This window comes from Rhinolophus hipposideros (genome assembly GCF_964194185.1).
Source record: "Rhinolophus hipposideros genome assembly, chromosome: 7".
Classification (NCBI taxonomy): Eukaryota; Metazoa; Chordata; class Mammalia; order Chiroptera; family Rhinolophidae; genus Rhinolophus; species Rhinolophus hipposideros.
The window spans coordinates 51797517-51815285 of NC_138053.1; the positions used below are offsets into that span (position 1 = coordinate 51797517).

At 37.1% G+C, this 17769-nt stretch overlaps 1 protein-coding gene across 3 annotated transcripts in view; it reads right to left on the reverse strand.

Annotated features, from left to right (window-relative positions):
* Positions 1-17769, reverse strand: part of IQGAP2 (IQ motif containing GTPase activating protein 2) — a 266105-nt gene that overhangs the window by 98885 nt on the left and 149451 nt on the right. For all 3 annotated transcript variants that reach the window (XM_081053199.1, XM_081053197.1, XM_081053198.1), the window contains 6 exons: positions 11576-11643; positions 11052-11165; positions 10245-10423; positions 8257-8344; positions 4213-4376; positions 316-476 (listed from right to left, as the gene is read on the reverse strand). In XM_081053199.1, the coding sequence (XP_080909325.1) occupies positions 316-476; positions 4213-4376; positions 8257-8344; positions 10245-10423; positions 11052-11165; positions 11576-11643 (774 nt within the window). The remainder of the gene's footprint in view (positions 1-315; positions 477-4212; positions 4377-8256; positions 8345-10244; positions 10424-11051; positions 11166-11575; positions 11644-17769) is intronic.

Genomic DNA, 17769 nt, shown 5'->3' on the forward strand with positions numbered 1-17769 from the left:
GTAAAATAAGAGAATTGGACTGGATGACTATTAACGTTGCTTCTAACTTTTGAATATTCTGTCATCTCTAAAAGAAGCTCAAGGGAAAGTGTGTTTTTAACAGTTCTTTTATTTTAAACCTATCAAATAATCTTTGCTAATGACAAAATTGGTCAGTAATTACCACAGAATAAGACTCTTAAAACAAAATAGACTAACTTCAGAAAATGAGCATGGATATACGGATTCCTTCAGTAAGGAACAAATCCTTTATTTGTGAGATCTGCCAAACACACATTTATGCACTGAAAAGAAGTTTGGAATATATTTACTTACCGTTCTGCATATGTCTCATCCAGATTGTTGAAGCCTATTGTTGGGCTTTTGAGTTGATTTTGCACAGACACAAGATCATTGCTTTCCAAGGCCTGGTTTAGTAAAGCAACAGCAGACAGCATTTCCACCGCAATCAAGAGCTCCTCGTGGACCAAGTAGTTCTGTTAGAAAACACAAGGCAATATAAATTCCCCAAATAACACACCTCCTGGATGTGATGGGGGTTTAGAACGCACATTTCAGGTATTTAGAATGCACATTTCAAAGAACAATGAAAAGTCAAAGATTTTGAGAACCCAGGAGAAAAAGGGCTCATTGGCCACCTGTTATTCATGGACTTTAAAGAACAGGAAAATGACTTCTGAGTTTTTCTTAGGTGGTGACTTTGGGAACTGAGTTAATTACAACCAACATTTATGATTCCACAAACATCTGCATTCCCATAGCTGATTCCTACTCCCAGCTATATTGAGTGCTTACAAACCCAGGCTTTCCAAAGAATTAAGCCAAGGATTAGATAAGGTTGTCCCTGTCCGAGGTTGTGCTAAGATTTTAGCACAGCAAATAATTTTGAGTTTGAATTGAGAGTAAGGAAAAGAGGGAAGAATTTCACCTGAAAGTTATAACCTCAGAAAAGTAAATCAAAGTCTGTAAACCAAGAATATTGATTCTATTTCCAAAAATATAAGTCTAAGTCACATTTTTTATATTGGGTAGAAATTTTAAAATGTACTCTTAAGGTCTAGCTATTTGAAGAAATGTAAGGTAAATCTTTAGGTAAAGCAAATAAGAATCTCCAGATTTATATGGTTTATAAATCTGGATTTGGCTTATCACCTTAGATTTCAAAACACCTTCCCCTTTCAAAGCTCTCGTCCATTTAATCATTTTATACTGACTTGGTGCAACTCCAAAAAGTTTATTTCTTCTATCATATTGAAGAACCACAGAGGAAGCATGAAAATGAAATAAAATAAAGCTGACATCTTTACATTTATATTGTATGTATTTAATATTTATAGGGTAATATTTATATTAAAATATATTATGGCTTTCTGGATCTCCACAGAAACCTTATATCAAACTGATTTTAGAGTAACAAAGCATAATTTTACCTTCCAAACCAAATGGGAGGAAAGAGTTATTATAGGGAACATGTAAGTTAATTTTATCCACTCATCTTACATTAACTACAAGTTTAACACATAGGGAAAGTATAAAATTCCAAGTAAAGGACAAAACGGAATCATTTGAGATTCACCTCCTTTACCCCTTCCAGGGAACTGTCCACAGATAACTAAAGTGGTATACAGTAAGAGGATAAGGGAATATAAAGAAGAAATGGGTCTGGGCAACTACTGGTTGACGGTTGACCTGTTGCAGATGACTATGCTAGAGTTCAAGTTGCCTTGGGCTTCAAAGCTATAGAAGTGGAAGAAAACATTAATGAGAGAACATAAAGCCAATTAAAAAAAAAGCCTACTTTTCTCTTACTGCAAACCACAGAAGGTGCAAGAAAATATACACACATTTTAAGAAAGGAAAACTGCATTGAAATTGTAATAATATATATTGATAAAAAAAGATGAATACAAGTCATGTTTGACTACTGCAATTATAAGAGATGCTCAAAGAGGTTACCATCAGCGTCCAGACACTTCTGATTACAGTGAACGTTGCTCGAGCAACGTTGACCAAAGTGTCCACTTGTATACATTTTTTTGGCACCCTCGGTAGTATCCTTTTATTTAGAAAACAGTATCTCTTTTCTTTTCTTGGTATAAGACATATATTTTTGATGCAAATGCAGACATGTAAGTACATGCAAGGTTAGTTGGAGGAGATATTTGTTTATAAAAATTTCCTCACACTATACATATTGGATTTTTTTTCACCTACGTTGTGAATACCTGTTTGTTTAAATAAATGCAAATTTGTTTGCATTCTTTTTACAAACGTTATTGGCAAGTATCTCTGCTACCTACTGTTAAAATAGTCCTGGCAAGTACACAGGAGCATCTCGAAAACAGGAAATCTTGATAAGCAAGAACAAGAAAGCAAATCCTACTAAGCAGTCCTTTAGTGTATATCCTATTATGTATTTTTAATTCATGCAAACATTTACAGAGGTTTTGTTTTTTTTAACTGATTTTATTATTTTATTACATATAAACAAGATAACATTATACATTTTAATCTCATTTTTTCCGCTTAATAATAGTTGAGCAATGTTTTCAGGTAAATAAATATGTGGTTTGTTTCCTGCTTCTCGATACTAGGCAATGCTGTGAAATAGCTTGTGGTTACAACTTTCTGATTCATATTCATTTCCTAGCAACATTACTGTCAGGATAATGGGTAATAGCCTTTGATACACATGACTAAGGTCACCCTCCAGAAAGGCTATACCATTTCCATTCCCATCAGCTGTGTAGGAGATGCCTGCTGCCCCAAATTTATACCTATACTAGGTTAGATCTCTCAATTCTCTACCAATCTGATACCTACAAGTAATTGTATTTCGTTTTCATATAATTTACATCTGATTGAGTTTGAACATATTTTTGTGTTTCTCATTATGTGTATTAGATAGTTTGTGAATTGCCTGTTCATGCTTCCCCTCCTCCCATTTTTTTTGGTGGATCAGTGCTGTCTCTGATTTTTAAGATCCAATGTCCTTCTGTTTCATTGGAACTTTAATTAAAAAAAAATTTTATGTTTAACCTTTTACGAGGTGTGATCAAACAAAACGGTGAATGTTTAAATTAAAAAAATTTATTACAGTAAAAGACACATTGCCATTAATACCCCTCAAAATACTCCCCCTCGCTTTGAACACACTTATTCCATTGTTTTTGCCACTTTCTGAAGCAGTTATGCAAGTCCACTTTCGTGAGTGTCTTTACTTGCACTGATGCCCTTATGCCCCGAATCATTTTGACTTTGGGGAAGAGCTAGAAGTCACATGGTGCCAGTTCCAGCGAATAAGGTCACACTGTAATGTTACTGACAGAAATTGCCGTATACCAGAAGTGATGTGTGATATGGAGCATTGTCATGATGGAGGATGATTTATGGAACACTTTAAAAACACATCTTCTCTCAACCATAGTTCATACGTGACTGATTGCACTGAACACACACTGTTACTAAGGTTTGATGTGCCATTTCCTGTGTTGAAGATCTGTGTTTCTGATGGATGGCACTCAGCAGCAGCCTTCACCATATTATTTGATCATACCTCATATACTGGAAATTTATTCTGATGTGTGTAGTGAGGTAATGTTTTCTTCCTAAGTCGTGAAACACTTGTAAGGATTTCATTCCTTTCCCCACCTTTTTGAAACACTAGCACTCTCGTATATTAAATTCTTGGCTCTGTTCTAGTACTTTGCATTCTGTTTTATTGTTTGGCTTAATTTGTAGTACATATGTTCTTAATTACTGTACCTTTATGTGAATATTACTGTTTAATACTATTAGTATATTAAGGAGCATAAGTTTATAAAAATCAAGGCCATGGTGCTATTGTTTTTGCTTCCAGATTCTAGAAATGCTGATTCAGAGCTTATTTTTTGTATATAAAAAAATAATATATTTAAAAAAACATCGCATATAGCTAAAAAATTATCCAAAATTAAAAAAAAGAATCAGAGAATAAGAACCACCTGTTTCCAATGTGTCTGCATTTCCTAACTATGCTCTTAGATTCTTTATGTAGATTAAAAGCAGGAGTTAAAGAGGAAGGCCATGGAATTGGTACAGGGAAGCCAATGAAATGGAAGCTTGGTACAAGTTAAAGGCTCTACACCCCCTTTCACATCCTAAACAGCTTTTCTCATGGCTCCGACTCAGATTTAACATTTATCTCCAGAGGTGCAGTCTCCTCTGACTTACCGTGGTGTTCTGTTTCTGGAGGTTGAAAAGTTCATTCTGATACATTGCAGCAGCAAAGGGGTACACAGCAGGCAGCTGGGCCTCTGGTTTCTTCAGTGCAAGCACTGTACTCTCGGGGTTGCCTTCCCGAATGACAGCATTGATGTGGTCCACTGCAGCCAGCCCTGAGGATGTGGGGGTCACATTCCATCAGAATGTCCACTTTTCCCACTGCGACCTGACCCAACCAGCCCACCTGTCCAAGGATTAAACCTAAGTAGTGACTCTCCATGAACCCTGAAAAGCTGCAGGTGGAGGGTAGGCAAAGACTTGGAAATGGTAGCTCAGTCACTGGAAGTCAGTCCAGTCCTTGGAGGAAATCCCTGAAAGAACCTCAGCACTGATGGAGCTGGAGCCGAGCATGATTTCCTCACAAAATCCTTCCTTTTAGGACTAGTTCTGGTCCCACCTCTTCCATGAAGCTCTTACACTGTTCATCCCTGAGGATTTCACACGTTGGGCATCCACACAATATTTGGCGCTGGGCCATAGAGATCCCAAAAGCATTGTTCATTAAAGCTCCTGTGTGTTAGTATTTATTGCCTTCCCAAGAGACTGAAGCTATGTGAAGCCTTGCCCTACTGCTGTATTCTCCCTCTGAAACAGCACCATGGAAAACCCAGAAGTAGCATTTAAACATACTGCTACTTAACATTGATGGTATTAGTTCTCAGAACATTCTCCTTTAACATTGTGATCTATGAATTGTGATTCTTAAAAAAAAAAATAATTCAGATACGTTTTTAAAAACGTGACAGCCAAAAGTCATATGATTGAACAGTCTGTGCTAGTATCAGTTAACTTAAAAAAACAAATCCCTGATCACAGAAACGCCTTGGTTGACATCATCTGACCCAGCCATAAGCTCTGCGATGTCTCTACCAGCTGCAACGTTCGTATTACAAAGACCTGAATTTTAGTGACCAAACTGAAGGTGCTTGAAACAGTATATTCAGTATAGTTTTCAAAAAACAGAAATGGAACTGCTGACCAAATGGAAGAATGAGTGATGAACTCTGCCATCAGGCCACAGCAAACTGGACATTTACTCTATAAAGAAGGCTTCAGGGTAGTAGAAACAACACAGACCCATACATTTCTAGAGCATTTCAAAAGTTAGTCTGTCTTCCTAATATATGACTAGACTGCAGCTAAGATTATTCTAACCCTTTTTAACAGATGACAATTTATCTTCTCTAACTACATTTGCAAGGAGCTACCCTCCATAACCTTTCACTAAGAGCCATCATTCAGTAGCAGGAAATACAACGGATGCAGTCTTTCATGCCACACCCTTAGAAAATGTACACTTATTCTAAGAGATCCTAAAAACCCAAACACTTTTTTCTATTCTTAGAATTAACATGACAAACGAAAGAATTCCAGAAAGGAAGGTCAATCATTGTGGTGTTTGCTGTTAAGTTATCCAAGACCTTTCAGCTGTGTCTCTGATTACTTTCGACAGGATCTTGCTTCACCTTTGAAAACTCTGTTATATGAGTTTGCACAACTGGATGGTAAAACATTACCAGAAAATCACATTCTTACAACCCTCTTAATGCACCATTTCTTCTAAAAATAAAATAAAATAACCTTACCTGCTCTTTTATACTCTGAATTTAACAAAATTTCCAGCCCTGACTTTAACAGAATACATCATGCGATGAATGGAATGCGCTTGCCAAACCCAAAAGTTAAGTAATTGTAGTTCAAACAAAGCTAAAGGATCTGACGACAGAGCTGGTGACATTACCATCGAAGTTGTCACTTATGCCACTACTACGGCCGCTATGAATGTAGACACCTTAACATTTTAATATAATAACCTACATGGCTGGGGAAAAGTTTGTCAGGTAGCTATATTTACATATTTTAAAGGGTACACAATTGTCTCATTGTCATGTCACTGACTAAAATATGCGTTAGAAGGTTTTTTTTCAAGACTACTTTTAGTTCTACTGGAGTATAAAGTTTCAGATGGGGAGAAATCAAAACTTCAGAATAATTATGTTCTACAACTTTAAAGCCATCAACCCTTGCAATGTCATTCATAATTTCAGCTGGTTATGCATTAATGCAAATCATCTCATGTTTTTTACTTAAAAATGGGGGAAAAAAGTATAGCCAATTTGGCATTAAATTTGTCATGCAGTAAAGTGTAAAAGTATAAAACAGTCACATAAGGCATTTTATTTAACATTAAAAAGGAATCTGTTTTAGTGGTTGTTGTGCCGGGTGGCCTGCGGGGTCTCAGCTCCCGCTTCCCACATAAGAACGCATGATGTGGCTAGGCCAAAAAGGAACACCCACGGAGCCATAGGTAGGGGAGTCACACCACTATAGTCTCACTGGAGGCTGGATTCACACGATAAGCGAGCTGTTGTCCGCTTTTCTGCCAACCGACCGACTCCCCTCTCCAGCGCAGCCGCAGCAGTTATATCAGTGGCCAATTGTCCAACCGGCTACAGCTGACGGTCAACTAGCCACAGCCGACGGCCATCTACTACCCGAGCCAGCACCTTTCCATGTGAGGCTGAGAGCCTGGAAACTGCTCTCTGGGGCTCTGTCCCCACAGTGGTTATAAACATTTCAAAAAGAAAGGATGGCAAAAGTTTACAGAACCATTTCCTCACTAAGCTTATGGACCTCAGATGTTTTGCTGGCAATGTCAATTTCTTCCTGTAACTCATTTCTGTGAAGCATAATGAAATTCTCAGCTTTCAAAGAGAGCAGAAAAAGAAACTTGAAATTGTGCTTCATGTAGCATAACCAACATGTTCAAAATTTAATAAGGATAAAAGAATAGGAATATGCATCCCAAAATATTAAGGCGTTCCCTTAAAAAATTTTACCTTAGAGCTCTCAGCAGCTGTGTGTGTGAGGTAACTTCTCAAAGCTACTCAGTTGTTAACTCCTAGATATTTACATCAATGTTATCTGGGCCTCAGATCTGAAGGCCTTACATCTGAAGCCTTTAGGATGTGTCTCTACCATCAACTTAGGAGCAAACTTCTGGGTAACACCTATAGGTGTGCATTTCGTTGAAGGTGTTCAGAGCAAAAAAAGAACATTCAAAGCTCATATATGACATTAAATTAAAGGCAAGGTTTAGGACAGTTGAAATTAGTGGATACTCCAAATTTAAATTTGGCAGATGGTGCACATGCTTGATTAAATAGGCTAAATGGTCTTTCATGTATTCATTTTTGAGATTTTATATATATATATATGGGTTATTGAGGTTGACCTTGGGGAAATAAATGTCAATCAGAATTCCTAACTGCCTCAAGTAAAATAAAATTTATTAGAGAAGGGAAAAGGACTAATAAAGAGATTAAGGTATCTGAACTTGCATATGCTTATTTTAATGACCCAAGTTTTCTATTCTTTATAGTCACACAACGGAACTGGATACCAAGAAAAATTAAACCGTGCAACTCCATAGTGTCTCAGGGATGTGGATTTAAACCTGTCACCATGTGATTTCAATGGCCTGTCAAGTCTCATTCACTTGCACTGAAGCTACACAAGCTTTAAGAAAACAATTCTTACCAACTGTAGACTAGTGACTGGGAAGTAACAAAGAGCAGAACCGTCAATGATACCTTTTATAATTCCAATCAAATGCCATCATATAATCACGAGCAAGGAATGACAATCTTTAAGTCAGAATATTTTACTAACTAACTGTCAGTATTAGCCCAATAAGGGGTAAGTTCAAAATATGACATACACTGTACCCGTGATGAAACAGGAAGGTACTGTCAAACTAGCTCCAAGACAACTTGAGATATCGTGCACAGATTGGGGGCAGGTCACCAAAAAAGCTCCATGGAGACTGTCAGGTGATGTGCAATAATTAAGAGCAACATTGACAGTTAGTGTTTTTTTCATCATATAAGGCAGTTTTACAAGGATACGCGTTGAGAGTTTTGCAGAGACTCTCACAAGAAAAATTTATATCTTGTAGAAGTATCCATTTCCTTCATACAATCTGTTACTTACTATTGACTTTATTGATAGTGCCTTGGATTTCCGCTTGTGTCAGCAGTTCCTCATACGCATCTCTTTCTTCTTCTGAAATACAGTTATTCTGCAAAACAAAGTTTTCACTAATTCCTGACGTTAAATGTGCCCAAAGCTCAATATTCAAAAGCAAAAATGCAAAGAGTGATAAGAACCATTTGCTAACATTCATTTGAACTCAACAGAAGCACTTAAGAAGGCTGCTTGATGCAGGCTCTAGGGTTAGATATGCCCAGCAAGGATTACAAAGATAAACAACAGACCCAGTGCCTTTCTGAAAAAGGCTGATTGTCTAATGTGGAAAACATTAGGTTGGACCCCTTGATTTTTGCCACTTTTAAAATATCAAAACCCGTTGAATATTGGCAATTTCATTTGATTCAGTCCAATAAAATCAAGGACACAAATAATAACTACACATTGTAGAACAGAATAGCGTTTATAGAAGTACATACTCAGTTGGAAAATTTAAAAATGAGATAACAATTGAGGAAGTTCTGGAGGAACAGAGTAATGTTAAAGGAAGAGGGGAACACGATATAGACAGCAAGATTTGGTCACAAAAGTGGGAAAGCTTGGCAAGTCAGGCTACAACATGGAGTGTATATCCAGGGCTAGCCCCCCCAAAATGGAGAGGTAGGCTGGGTATCCTGGAGGCCTTTTCAGGCCACGCAAAGGACTTCACTTAGTCTAGTAGGCAGTATGGAATCAGGGGATGTTTCTGGTACTATGACATCATATCTGGAGTTAAAGATTAATTTTGCAACCTCTAGCTCTGAGAGGGGTTGGCTTGGAGAATGCTAGGAAGCAGGGAGACCCGTGAGGAAGGTGCTGCAGGAGTTCTGAGGTAAGGTCAGGAGGGGCAGGGCTGAGGAGACTGGAAGGTAGGTGGATAAATGTGAACCAGCAAGAAAAGGTAACAGAGTACAGTGATGGATAGGGGATAGGGGACATAATAAGAATTCTGAAACAATGTGGAAGTCATTCCAAAGGGAAGTTAGCAAGGAGCACACGTGCGAGAGGTCAGGGTAGAGATGGACACCCACCCGATGGGGTGGATGGCAAGACCTGTGCTACAAAGAGAAGTTATCTGGAGGAACATTAGAGGGGCCTGGTATCAAGCTGGCAGCTGATTTCTTCAACAAGTGTATGAACTTAATTGAGAAGGAACAGAGACAGACCTTGAAGAATCCCCATATTTAGAGGAAGGAGGAAGAAGAGACACTAAGAGATGCAGAGGAGAACCAGAGCAGCAAAGAAGCACATAAACTAAAGGAGCAGATAATCTCAAGGTAGGCGGGCCAGGTGGAGCAAGCGTGCCGGATGCCGGTGGGAGCCACCAGCTGAGCAAAGGTGGTACGATAAAGTGGTCACTTTTGTAATGGAGCTGAAGCTGACATGACAAGAGCTTACAAAGAGGAAAGCTGGCAAGGAAGTGGAAGATCTGAATGTAGACCAAGTCTCCATAACACAAGACAGGCAGGAAGTGGGCAGTGGGAAGTTGTTGGGCTCAGGAGCAGGCTGCTTAGCTGGGGAGGAAAAGCTCTTTCTCAAATATTGGAAAGACAAATATTGGAAAGAGTAGGTTCAAAAACATCCTCTCTAAACTTCACCACACTGAATTATTAACCTCAACTAATAAATCCAAAGGTAACTCGGCCAAAACAAGGTCTGCTGGTGATGTCTAATGAGGGAAGATCTTTAGCTGCTACTTCTATACCTTCCATGTAAGTAATACATTTACAGCATGACCTTCAAACCACGGAACTTACAACATTCATCATAAAAGAAACTTAATTTCCTTACATAGTGCATGGTCTTATTTCACCCTTACCTTTCACCCAAACCAACTGCCTATGGCTAGAGAGACCACGGCCAGTTGATTTAAAAATAACACTTTTAACATTAAGGCTTTTTCAAGCCATCTACTCCTAGCCATATCTGTTACTGAGAATCTAATTAAATACCTTCAGTCTTGCATTTTCCTCTTTTCCTTTTTTGGCTTTCCAGAGTTCCTTCTGATATTCTTGTGCAAGGTTTTCGGCCACTAAAGTTAAAACTGCATTTGGGTTTCTTAGAGTTATAATGGTCTGCTCTGCTATTCCTTTTTCAATAGCTTCATTAATGGCTATAACTGCAGCATGCACTGAGAAGAGACCAAAAAAAAAAAGATTTTTATTAGCAAAAGACACCATGCATCATCGCTGCATAAACTTAAGCAGTGTTACTTTCTTCTTTGGCTCCCAGTAAGCGTGACAAAAGAGACCTCTGACACATCACAGAGCACGCCTCTGACAACCTCTCCATGTGCCCATCTGTACGGGGTCCTGTCTCAGCATTGTTACATAACCCCTATTCATTTATTCAACCTGCACTGAATGGCTAACAGGAACCGAGCATTTTGTCAACCACCTGGATGTTGGAAAGGTAACACAAACACTTTTAAAGTACCAGGATGTTTCCAAGAGATGCCTGCAATTTAACTTGAAACACTAAAAGACAATGCACCAATGTACTGTACCACTAAAATCTAAGGATGTAGAAAGCAGAGAAATATTTTGGAGAATGAAGATATTTCTGGATCCTCTTAATTCACATTGCACAAACAGATGTTTAAAGTCACTCAAATGAACCATCTACGACACATATACTAAAAGCTTTCAGAGGGGGCTTAAATTATCTTCTAAATATTCCGTTTCTTGTAACCAGAATTAACAAATAAAGTACAGGTAAGCCTCACGTCAATGGCATGTTCGGATTTTAAATAGACTTACGTGCAGCTTCGTCCACGGACAGTTCATTAGCGAGAATACCACCTATTTTGCTGAAAGACGGCATCTGTATTCCATATTTCTCAAGTTCCTTTCTCATATTACTGATTTCCTCCTCTGAAAAAGAACAACAAGTCAAAGAAAACCAGAGATGGAGACAGAATGAGTATATTTATATGCAGAAATGTCTTTATCCTAGGGTCCCCTCCCCAGATATGCGGGGCTTATTTTTCAGATTAAAGAAAATAAAAAGTGCCATGCCATTCTTGAAAAGCGAAAGAAAAGAAAGAAATGTCTTCATCAAGAAGGTGGTGCCATTTCTAAACAAGAACTTTAGGAAGAAGCCAGCATCAGTTTCTCATTTCATGAATGTGGGGAAAAGGAAAGCTGGTTGAGTACAAACAAAATAATACGTTTTCTCCTCTGATCAATATAGAGGAAAAAAGGGAATCAAAAATGCTGAGATGAAAAAAAAAAAGTATCGGTCCATTTCCTTAGTAACTACATCATAAAAATTATAATAATACCTGTGAAATCTACTTTGCCCAACAAATCCTGGATCTGAGGTGCTATTCCTAGTTTGAAGAGATACAGACTGAAAGAAAAAACATACAATTATCAGAAACTTTATCATTATAAATCTTAGAGTTAGAAATTGCTTAAATCTGAAGGGCTTTTTCAGTTGAGAAAAACCTAAGAGATTATTTCATCTAATCCATTCATTTTGTAGAGGAGGAAACTGAGTCCTGAGGTAACATAATCCCTGGTGGGACCGGGACTAAAACCCCAGTCTGTCTCAAAGACTGGTATTATGTAGCACGTGGCACTTCTGTAGAGTCAACTAACTCTCTACCATCCATGTGGAAGATGAATAAGAAGTACAACTAATACAAAACAGCTAATAAATGCAATAAGCATTTCCGTGGATATTCCTCACGTGATTCTTATTTTGTTGAAAGTACAGGTCAAATTATTATATTTTCCTTTTCAATATTCCTCCAAGTACCATCCACTCCTTGAGGAAATATTTGTTTTACACATTCTGAACCAATAGATACAGTGGCAAGACTATTGTAGGATAGGGTGATGTTAAAGACAAAGCATGATGTGAGCATTACTACTAAGTGGAAAATGGAGAGTAAGTTGTATATGTCTCTAAAAATCCCTTAGGAAGTAATGATGGCCCCCACTAACTTATGCATAACCTGACAAAAGGAGCTGAGAGCTGGCATCTACATCTACATTCTATGAAAGGTTAAAATAAATGGCTATGTGGCTTTTCCCACTTAATTACTGAGCCATAGTTTCTGTTCCATATTTATCCTAACCTCCCCAACTCCCAAGGTTAATTCTACAGACCAACTAAAAAAATTCCGTATTCACTTTATTATTAATTTTGATAGGTTTATAATTTATGAGACTTTACTTAGAAATTAGAAAATACACAATAACATATACGGGAAAATGAACTGAGAATGATTTTGATGGCTTGAACTATTTCAAAATTACCACTTGTGATGCACACGTGAGATGGATCTGTGCAGTTTATAAAATACATAAAGTTTCAATAAAGGAGCTCAAGATCAAGCCTTCTTAATGGTATTAAATAAACTCTTAAATGTTTGACTAATCAATGGAAATAGCATGCATTGAAATTAACATTCTTGGATAATTCAAAACAATCATTTAGAAAAGTAATAAAACAGAGTTATTAATTAATGATTCATGATTTAAAAAAAATTACATTGAAAATCACCACCCAGAGTTAAACACTAAATATTTTGATGTAAGTCCTTTAAAAGTTATTTCTGGAAGTATCTATTCAATAATCTCATACAGTATTCTATGATATATGAACATATTGTAATTTACTTAACCAATTGCTGAGCATTTAGATAGTTACTAAATATTCAGCATGGCAGTGAATATTATATATAGAGAATACATCTTTACGCACATATCGTATTTGTTACAATAAATTCCTGAAAAAGTCCTGCCAGACTGAAAGGGTATACATACAATCAAAGCTTTCAACATACAGTTAAATTGTGTTCTTAAAAAGAGATTATACTCATTTAAGCTTTGTGAGTACAAGGTTAAGAAAACTGCTTTCCCTTTTGTGAGAGAACCCCACCTTTAGTTAACTTTCTAGCTCTGTTCCCCTAGGAACCTGATAAAGGTATAATAACAATAGTATGACTAAGCAATCATTGCTTAGGAGAAAAATAACCCCCGATTGATAAACTGCATCCTAACTTGAAGGCTTTACAAATATCTACTAATAGGCATAGTATTTTTAGGTGTTCCTCACTTCACTGACTCTCATAACTGGCATACTCCTTGCAGGGAACTGGGAAGCCATGCTATGGAGCTGTTACAATGGATACTGGCTAAGGCTCTAAGCCAGGGAGTCTCACTCCTTAGCACCCAAGGTGTCACCTGAGGTAATAAAAAGAACAGCTTCCAGATGGCTGAGTTACAATGATGTTGAGTGCCATGAAGGCCCCCATGAAGAGCAAATATGTGAAGCTGTCCTACCAGTAGACTGGGTTTACTGGCTATGTCTATCCTGGGCAACTGGTGCCAAAAGCAGCTTATGGAGGCTGTCAGAGTCCAGATATTTAGCTGAACCTAAGAACTGCTGATGGGCATGGCCCCCACTCTGCCACCAATACATGAGAATGACATTTTCTTTGTCTCCTTATCACTACAGGACACTATCAATGAAAACCTTGCCAATCTGATGGCCAAAAATGTTATTTAAATCTCCATTTCCATTGGTTAGTTGTGAGGGTAAACATTTTTCATGCACATATTGGCCATTTCCATTTCTTCCAGGAAAAGACTATTAATGAATTTTTGAACTTTAAAGATTGATTTTGGGGTGATTTACCATCCTTTGGTTTCTCACTCCCTTTCCCCCCAAAACCACAACCAAAGGACAAAGGACAAATTACATTTTAACCATGTACTAAATTCAAATATGACATTCATATCTTATCCACAGAGGAAAACATATTAGACGCTGAACATTCTTCAATGTAAAATAGACATTATGTATTCATAATTCAAAGCTAGAAAGACAGAATACATTGTGTAATTCAAATCCTAGATCTTTAGAGATTATCAGGAATATGAAACTATTTACATAGCCCCTAAAGACTTTATTACCAAAGGTTCATGCCAACAAATCATTCTAATTAAAGCTAGTATGCTGACAATTTCAAAACCATAATGTTTTATGAACCACTTTTCACCTCATTGTTACATGGGGAAAATATTCCACTTAAAAGGGAGCTCATGTCATGTGGAACGAATGAAATGCCAACCTCTCTACTTATTCCTTTCTAGTAAAGACAACTACAAAATTCGACAGAATTAAACAGATAGGCATGGTAAAGCTGCAAAGAATTCTAAGGAAACAAAATCAAGCCATACTTTAAGAAATGAAAACAGATCTATAAACAATAAAAAATGTACCATTGTATCATTTCAATTTCTTTCATAATACCTGATTTGCATTTTCGGCTTCTCTTTTTACAATTAAGTTCAAAAATACACCTAAACTAATCTACAAAGAAAATTACAAAAATAATTCAATGGCAGAAACACTGAAAATGTGACAGTAAAATTTAAGTAGGAGACACCCATAAAATGTCTTCTAACACAAATTTTATATGTATATTTCAAGTATTTAATATGTTATATTTGTAATATGTATTATTTCCATTAATATTCTGCTAAGGTTTTAACATACTTTAAACTGACATTCTTGTATCAAAGCCTAAACTAATGAACATCTATTATCCTTAATATATTTCCACTTCTATTTCCCCACCTACATAATGTTGAGATGACCTAGCTCTTATTTTCATATTATGTACCAAAAATTTAAATACACATTTTATTAGTTTCTTGTCTAATTTAATCTATATCCAATTTTCCTTAGTTTTATCTTTGGTTTTGTTGTACATAAGTGTTCAAAATTTATTAAATACATAAATTGAATAAATCACTAATTGCATATATTTTAATTTGTTCCTTGGGTGGTGGTTCTGTTTATTAAATCTAATGTCTCTTTCATAGTGTCGGTTTCCCTCAAATGTCTAGCATTTCCTGACTTGGGGCTCATCTTGGGGTTTCAGATTTGCTGTTTGTCACTGTTGATCACAGGTCCCCATGACAGAAAGAATCCCTAAGGAGACTGGCGGGGGGGCGATAGGGTGCATGTCAGGAGGGTGTCCAGTGTCTTGCCTTCTTAGATTGGGGCTCCCTGTGCCTTGCTGGGGTCATCAGCTATCTTGGGTACTGGTGTGCTATCTTGCCTTCAGCATCTACACTTGCTGCTTTAGGGAAGAATCAGAAGGCTCTGCTGGTCTAAGCCCAATTATGCTGGCTTTGAGGATCGCCTTTTGCAGCTGTCTTTTTGTTTGGAGCAAGACCCATGACAGCTCCCAACTCTTGGCATGTCTCAGTGGTTTCTGGGCTGTGGTCTTCTCCTGTCTTGTTTCTCAGTCCTTTCAATCCTGTCTGTTTGCTGTCTGCCAGTTGTTTACATTTCTGGTCAGTGGATGGCATTCTTTCCTACTGCAAATGATAGGGTTTTTTTTTTTGTAATATGAACTAAACAATTAACTAAACAAAAGTGTTAATTTTTCCCTGTGGTACTAAAGATATTAGGACTATTTCCAATTATACTTTTTATTTCTCCACTGTACACTGTAATACTAATATAAATCTCACAGTAAGCAAATATTCTGGTTTAATTAAAAGTTACCACTAGGTGGTGCTGAGAAGTTACCACTTTTGGATGGAAGACTTCACTTTCAAATTTATTTTAAATCTGATTTTCTTAAGCTAGTATAGATCAGGTAGAAATTTCATTTGCATATACATATTTTTACCAAATTAAAAAAAAAACATTAATATATATATTTTATTTGGCTTCAATTTTCAAAACTGTTTGTGATGTGAAGGTTGTTTAAATTATTAGCTTTAAAAAGACTGCTTTTCACAGTGTAAGAGAAGTTTTATACCAAATCTCTGTATGGGAGGTGCTTTTCAAGCAGACTCAAAAGGGCATATGTTTACTAGGAAGCCATACTTATCCACTATTCCCATTCTGTAAAGAATCAGCAACAGCAACCAGCTCCATTTACATTCAAATGAGCCATTCAGTACCTGAAGCATATAAGAAATCCAGAGTCTTAATCTTTAAAAAAAAAAAGAAAAATGCCCATTCCATTTAAAAAACACACCAATTTCTTGTAGCCCTTCAACACTGAACTTCTTAAGCACCTTTAGTGCTAGCAGCCAATACAAAAAGTTGAGAGCATTCCAAAGAAAGCTGTGGAATGAATGTCACCATTGCTTCCCATGTATAAAAAAGCACTTGATGTGAAATAGAGAGCCTCTTGCCACACCGAAAGATACAGCGCACTTGTGTAGCTGAGAGAGGCCAGCAACAGAGCAGTTGTCCTAAGGTACCTTAGTCTCACTGGCCCACGTGCTCCTGTTTATATAAATAATATCACTCTAAGTCAAAAAAGCAAGAATGTGAAAAAAAAACCAGTATGAGGGTTTTCTCTAGACTTTATATATATACTTTAAAAGGTTCTATAATAATGAAATGCAAACTTAGAAGGCAAGAGCTGAATTTATTTCAGCTTTTCTGAATCACATCGTGTGCAGTTCATTTTATGCTGTGACATGTAAGATGAATGTTTGTAAATGAAAGCCTCAAGGTTGACCAGAAAGATCACAGGACTAGAATTCGAAGTCCAGCATCCTAGTCCCAAGACTGGCAATATCGAGATGTATGACTCTGAGTAAGTCACATCACCCAAGCTTTCAGTCCCACATCTATGAAATGAAACTTCCCAAGATCCTCTCAGTTCTAAGTTCCACGACTCTGCATTTTAAAAGATCCTAAATATAACAGCTGTGCTGAAGTTCAAGTCTGCTGCCACTGTTCTTTTTATTTTCTTATTAGTAAGGAAATATGTACTCGACTCCCTTCTGAGGACAATGGCTGAGTCAGTAACAGTGCAGTTTCTGGTGTCATAGCCTGGTTTGCAATCTCACTTCTGCCATTTACTAGCTGTGTGACCTTGGGCAGCCTCTCTGTGCCTCAGTTACCCTGGCTATAAAATGTGATTAATAACAGTACTTACCACACAGGTTACGTCGTGAGGATCAAATGAGATTACACCTATAAAGTACTTTGAACAGTTCCAGGCACGTAATTAAAAATTCAGTAAGTATTAACATTTGTTTTTATTATTACTATTATCCTCTGTTAAATAAGTGTGTCCTTCTTATATACTTATTAATAACCTACCTCAGTGGTTTCCCCACTTTCAACACTAAGAACCTTTTCCTATTTCCCCTCACTGACTCCATGTTTGAAATGGTTTTATCCACTGAACCAAATTATTTTCCCATCTTAGTCAGATACATCACTGCCAGTATTATGTCAAAATCCAGTGTTCTATACCCAATTTTGAGTCAAAAACCAAAGGAATCCTGAGGCAGTCTTATCATAGGATAATCAGTTCAGTTAAATCAACGGAAAAGTTAAAAATACAAACTCCAGAGGCTTCAAATTGGACTCAATGGTGTACGTGCTATGTTGGGTGAGAAGACATGGTTCACAGCCTCAAAGAGCTGTGAATTTAGTAGGACAGACAGAGCCATAATACTAACGCAGGATACAAAGAGG